This window comes from Fukomys damarensis, unplaced genomic scaffold, assembly GCF_012274545.1.
Source record: "Fukomys damarensis isolate Sample0158 unplaced genomic scaffold, DMR_v1.0_HiC HiC_scaffold_35, whole genome shotgun sequence".
Lineage (NCBI taxonomy): Eukaryota > Metazoa > Chordata > Mammalia > Rodentia > Bathyergidae > Fukomys > Fukomys damarensis.
In genome coordinates this window covers 30,708,289-30,714,556 of record NW_022900947.1, presented here as the reverse complement: position 1 = coordinate 30,714,556, position 6,268 = coordinate 30,708,289, and the positions used below count along the sequence as shown (strand labels likewise).

The window sequence follows — 6,268 nt, the reverse complement described above, 5'->3', positions numbered from 1 at the left end:
GGATGCCCCCCTCTGCCTCTGCAGAGTGGGTCCAAAGACTTGCACAGTCAGGAGGTCTGAGAGTGCGGGGGGAGGGTATGGGGGTGGTGCTTGAGCGATGGCGGCTGTCTCCTTCCCGCGGTGGATCGGGTCCCAGCCTACCTCCCGGCGCTTCAGAGTCATGTTTTTAATGAAAGAATTTTGAATATTTATATACATTATCTCCATTGGAATGATGAAGATCTGTTAAAATTTGTTTGGTAGTATAGGAGAGAAGAGCTATTTTGAGGAGGCATTTGATTGATAATGGTCTTCTGCCTTATATCTATAAAATATATAGGATGTATATTATCTATCTAATTTGTAAATGAAAAATACTTATAAAAAGGACTATAAACCTACTTTCAAGAATTGAGTCATGGTGGTGCACACCTGTAATTTCTGCACTCAGGAGGCTGAGGTGGGAGGATCACTACAAGTTCAAGGGCAACCTTAACTACACAGCGAGACCCTATCTCAAAAAAACAAAATAACCTCCCCGCTAAATACAAAGCTTTTGTACATAGGGAGGGGAAGAGGGATTGGGATAGAATTATTTTAAAAAACAAAATTGAGTCCTTGGGGAGGCTGAGGCAGGAGGACCACTAAGAGTTCAACACCAGCCTGAATTGCTTAGCAAAACTTTGCCTCAGAAAGACTCACCCCTGCCAATATAATTTATGGCTCCTGAGTGGGTGGTGATTAGACATCACAATGAAAGCCAAGAGAAGGGCGGGGGATATAGCTCAGTCGTGCCACCACCTACCTCCCAAGTCCCCAGTACCCAAAAAAAGAAAGAAAGAGAAATCCAGGAGAATGTTTGACTTGTTTTGCACTGTTATTTTCAAAACAGACCATGTGACTTTGTATATGATAGGTTGTCAATAAATTTTTTTTCCAGGTACCAGGGATCAAACTCAGGACCTTGTACTCACAAGGCAGGCACAGTGCCACTGAGCTAAACCCCCAGCTCTATAAACATTTATTTTAAAATATCTGCCAAAAAAACTTACTGCAAATGATTAGATTTGTAAATTTTGCAAACACTTTAAATCTTCAATTCATGTGTAATTTAATAGTGTTTTCTCCTAATAAAAAGCTAAATTCATAATGTTATTCACAAATTAGGAAAGTCATGCTAAAGACCTGGAGAAAATAACTTGCAAGGCATACGTCTTAAAGAGTTCTGACCATTCAGTAATGAGAGAACCCAATTTTAAAATGGTAAGATTTGAACAGACACATCACCAATAAGATATACAGGTATTTAAAACACACATGTAAGATAAGACAGTCAACACTATCATACATAAGGAAAATGCAAATTCAAATTAAAATGTGACTGCCTGCCTTACAAGTGCAGGATCCCCAATTCGATCCCTACTACAAAAAAAAATTAATGTAAAATACCATTGCACACCCAAAGTATAACTTAATGATTCTGACCATACCAAGTATTGATGAGGTAAAAAATAATTTCTTGTGATATTAAAAATATGTATAAGTAAACAGTGAGTTTTCGTTTAATTACATTAAATACATTGCTATTTAGCTGGACATGGTGGCGCACCCCTGTAATCCCAGCACTTGGGAGGCTGAGACAGCAGGATCACTGTGAGTTTGAGACCAGCCTGGGCTACGTAGTGAGTTCCAGGTCAGTCTCAACTACATAGTGAGACCCTGTCTCAAAAAATCAAAAAAAAAAAAAATCCTATTTATCCTCAGAATACTACACATTCATGCCACTTTCTAAAATATTTCTGGAAATCCTTTTTTGTGAATGTCTTTCTTTACAAAGTATGATTGTAAAATATGAATACTGCTACTGAACGCCACCCAACAGGAAGGCAGGCTTATCTGCACATTACAGTGTGATCTCTTCTACCTAATTCACCAGCTTTGACATCATTTGACTTCTGGCCCTTACCCAAGTGAAAAAAGACCATGAAAGGGGGGAGTGTTTTGAATTAGTTCAGAACATGAAAGCAGCCATAACAGCGCAACTCAATTAGACAGCAAAAGAGAACTTTCTGAATTGCTTCAGAAAATAGCAAGTACAATGGGATAAATGTGTTTCAAGCAAGGGGGAATATTTTGTCTCGTGGTAATAAATTATATAAAAATTTAAACATTTACTACATTTTTTTCCAGCTTTAATTGAGTTTATTGGTACATTTTAGGGATACAGTACAGTTACATTCATTGTTGGGATCTTATACCTCTAAATGAGAAGTCTTGGTTCTCATTTTTTCCCCTTGTCCCTCTCCTCCCTTTACCCCCTCCTCCCCTCCCCATCTACAACCACTTTATTTCCATCTTTTCATTATCTCACATTTTTTTCTTTTCCCTTTTTACCCTTCCCTGCCCATCACACCTTCCCTACACCTTTAGCTCCGTTCTTCCCATTTCTCAATGTCAGTAATCTTATTGGGATCCTTCTGTATTATTGCAGATTATTCACTGTATTTTTTTAATCATACCTTGTATAATACTGATCCATCCCAGGAATCTCAACAATATATATTTACCTAAGAGGAAAGGAAAGAAAAAGTATTCCAATAGAGACTTGTGACTTAACTGCTTTTAGTAGGTTTGTTCATAATACACTGAAGCTCAGTTATCGAACAGCTCCAAATCTGAACTTTCCACTACTCGAACAGCAAAGATCAAAAAAAACCACGTTTGTAACTTTGCTCTGGAGTCAAGCCAAAAATCCAATTTGAAAAACTTCTTTGGGCCAATCAGCAGTCACACGGCTCATCTCACCACGGACACAAAGGATGATGCTTCAGTCTAAGCTCTGGGCTTGCACAGACTATATATAGTGCTTATGTCAGTGCATTATAAGTGTAGTTTTTTGGCCTTAGAATGAATTATTTGGTTTTCCATTGTTTTTTATGGGAAAAATATTTTCCACTCTCAAACTTTTCCATGTTTTAGCACAAATATGAGTTCAAAACCCATAGTATCACTGTATCCATAAACTAGAAATATCCAAAGGTCTATCAGTTGGGAATTGATAAACAGTGTGGTACATCCATGCAATGGAATGCCAAGCAAGCAAAGGTTACAAACTGCTGATAACACAGCAATAGGAATAAATCTCAAAGCAGTATGGATAAATCTCAAAATTATGTCATGTAAAACATGCAAATCACAAAGTATAGGAAAGTATAGAAAAGGCAAATGGGGGATAGAGAGGATAGTCACAAAAGGCAGATAAGCAATTTTGTGTTGCCGGGGGTTTGGCTCAGTGGTTCCACCACCTACCTCTCAAGTGCAAAGGGCCTGAGTACTATCCCCAACACCCCCTCCCAAAAAAAAACCTACAGCAATTTTGTGTTGAGAAAGGAGTGGTATATTGCTGGTGGGTATGTAAAATGGTGTGTTTTTCTTATTCTGTTTATGTCTGGCACACCTAACCTTGAATGCACAGTGTAGCCCAGGCTGCCCTCACACTCTTGGTGATCCTCCTTCCATAGCCTTCTGAGTGCTGAGATTACAGGTGTGTACTACCACACCCTGCAAGAAGCACTTCTTGAAAAGCTCGAGTTGCTATATAACCTAGCAGTTCCACTCCTAAATAAATATATGTCCCAGAGAAATAAAAATCTGTGTCTATAATAAACCTGAATATAAATATTTATAGCATAATCATTCATAACAATGACAAAACTGAAGTGTCTATCAACTGATTGATAATAAATCTTTTTTGGTACCAGGAATCAAACTCAGCCTCATGTTTTCCAGGCTAGTGCTGTGCCGCTGAGCTACAATCCCAGCCCTTGATATTAAATCTTATATTCAAGTAGTACAATATTATTTGGACATTGTTTTAAATGGCATGTGCGGGGCTGGGGATTTAGCTCAGTGGTTCTACCGCCTTCCTCACAAGCACAAGGACCTGAGTTTGATCCCCGGCACCCCCCCCAAAAAAAAAGTCTTATAAAAATGGTGTGTGTGTGTATGTATATTTATTTAGTATCAGGGATTGAACTCAGGTCCTTGCACTTGCAAGGCAGGCAGTGACACCACTGAGCTAAATCCTTGGCCCTAAAAATGGTATATTGATATAAGCTACAACATGGGTGAACCATGAGAACATTCTGCTAAATGAAAGGGGTCTTCATACAGAATACCAACCAGTGTATGATTCCATTTTCATGAAATGTTCAAAACCAGCAGATGTGTAGAGGCACAAAGTAGCTTAGTAGACGCCTAGGACTAGGAGGAGTAAGGATGAGTGCAGAGTGACCCCTTACTGGGTAAGAGGTTTGATATATTTCAAGCTAATATTTTTACTCACATACATATATTGTATTTGCTTTTCCCAAAATGATGTATCACCTGAAGATAAGACTTTTTAAATTATATTTTGGATTAAAGTGAAAGTTCAAATGATAAAACTAGTTTGAATTTCAAATTCGCCTCTAGTCTTAGCAACTCAGGAGGCTGAGGGAGGGGAATTGCTTGAGCCTACAAGTTCAAGGCCAGCCTGCATAACTTAGGACTGTTGTCCTCCGTAACCCAAAATAGTAATGTTATTAACATGTGTTATCCTTATAATAAAGTAATACTTTCTTCAGCTTACTTATGAGGGGAAAAAAAATCACATTTGTGTTTTTGCAGTGCTGGGAATTGAGCCCAGACCTCTTGTATAGCTTTTGTAGGGGGATACCAGGGATCAAACTCAGGACCTTGGGCTTGCAAGGCAGGTGGTGGAACCACTGAGCTAAATCCCTGGCACTTGCATAGCTTTTGTTTTTGTCAGTGCTGGAGATTGAACCCAATGCCTTCATATTGAGCTACATACCTGGCCTTTTTTTCTTTTCCTTTCTTTTTATTTTTTTGAGACAGGGTCATTGAGTTGCCTAGGCTCAAATTGAACTGGCCTCAAATTTAGGATCCTCCTGCCTTAGCCTCCCAAAGTTAGGTGATTATAAGTGTGCACCAACATGCCCAGCTACATAATGTGACTTTCATTCATTAAATAATGTATTTTGGGGTGGGACGTATATTTGAAAAAATTTTTCATGATTTTGGACAATAGTTTCTCATCAGTGAATCTGTATGTTGGTGTAGCATGATGCTTCTGATGAATTATTTCTTTTCTTTCTTTCTTTTTTGTTTTTTTGTACCAGAGATTGAACTAGGGGCCTTGCACTTGCAAGGCAGGCAGCAGCACCACTGAGCTAAATCCCTCGCCTGCTCCTTTGCTTTTAATTTCTGGGAATAGAATTACTGATTCGGTAGATGAATTACACATAGATTAATATTATTGTCCATATTTGTAACTTTTTTTCTTTTTGTTTCATTGGGGTTTGGGGGAGTTTTTTATTTTGTTTTGTTTTGTTTTGTTGGTTCTTAGGTCCTTGTGCTTTTGAGGCAGGTGGCAGAACCACTGACTTAAATCCCCAGCCTTGGAGTAGTTTTTTTTGTTGTTGTTTTTGTTTTGAGACTGGGTCTCTGTGTAGTTCAGGCTGGCCTTGAACTCATTATGTAGGCCAGACTGGCCTCAATCTCAAAACAGTCTTCTGCCTCAGGCTCCCAAGTGCTGAGATTACAGGTCTCTGCCACCACATCCAGCAGTGTTTGCTACTATTTGTAGTTTGTTGGAATGAGTTGTCATTAACTGACTTGCCAGTGGCTTTTTGTTGTTTTCTTAAAAATTACAATTGCTTTATCTAAGGAAATCAATACAATATTAAATTGCTTAGAGTTATAAATACGTCACTTAATTTTTATTTTCAGTAGAGTTGTAATTATTAATATAACATTGCAATTTTTTCAGGACAATGAAAAATAAGCCCACTTATCAAACAGAAGACAAAGTTTAATTCCTACCCTTCTTTGAACCTGATCTTTTTAAATTTGATATATGTTCAAGAATGATGTAGTTAGGGTAATTACTAATCTTACAATATTACTCATTTTCTTTTTTTTAAGTGCACTAGTAAAATTGATGAATAAATCAATAGAGGGGACAGCAGATGATGAAGAGGAGGGTGTAAGTCCAGATACAGCTATTCGCTCAGGACTTGAACTTCTCAAGGTATTTTTGAAACAATTTTATTGCCATTTATTTCTGTGGTGTAATTTTTATTCCCTTCAGAATATGCAAAGAAGAGGCTTATTTCATTGGAAATTATTCAAACGATTAAAAATTTATGGTAGAGGTCAGATTTTACAAAAATAATTTTTACAGTAATAAAGTATTGTACAGGATAAAATGTTTTGGGGTTTCACTGTT

At 37.8% G+C, this 6,268-nt stretch overlaps 1 protein-coding gene across 2 annotated transcripts in view; it reads left to right on the top strand.

Moving 5' to 3' along the window:
• Pds5a (PDS5 cohesin associated factor A) overlaps positions 1 to 6,268 on the top strand; it is a 115,112-nt gene that overhangs the window by 67,869 nt on the left and 40,975 nt on the right. For both annotated transcript variants that reach the window (XM_010625121.3, XM_010625120.3), the window contains exon 17: positions 5,965 to 6,070. In XM_010625121.3, the coding sequence (XP_010623423.1) occupies positions 5,965 to 6,070 (106 nt within the window). The remainder of the gene's footprint in view (positions 1 to 5,964; positions 6,071 to 6,268) is intronic.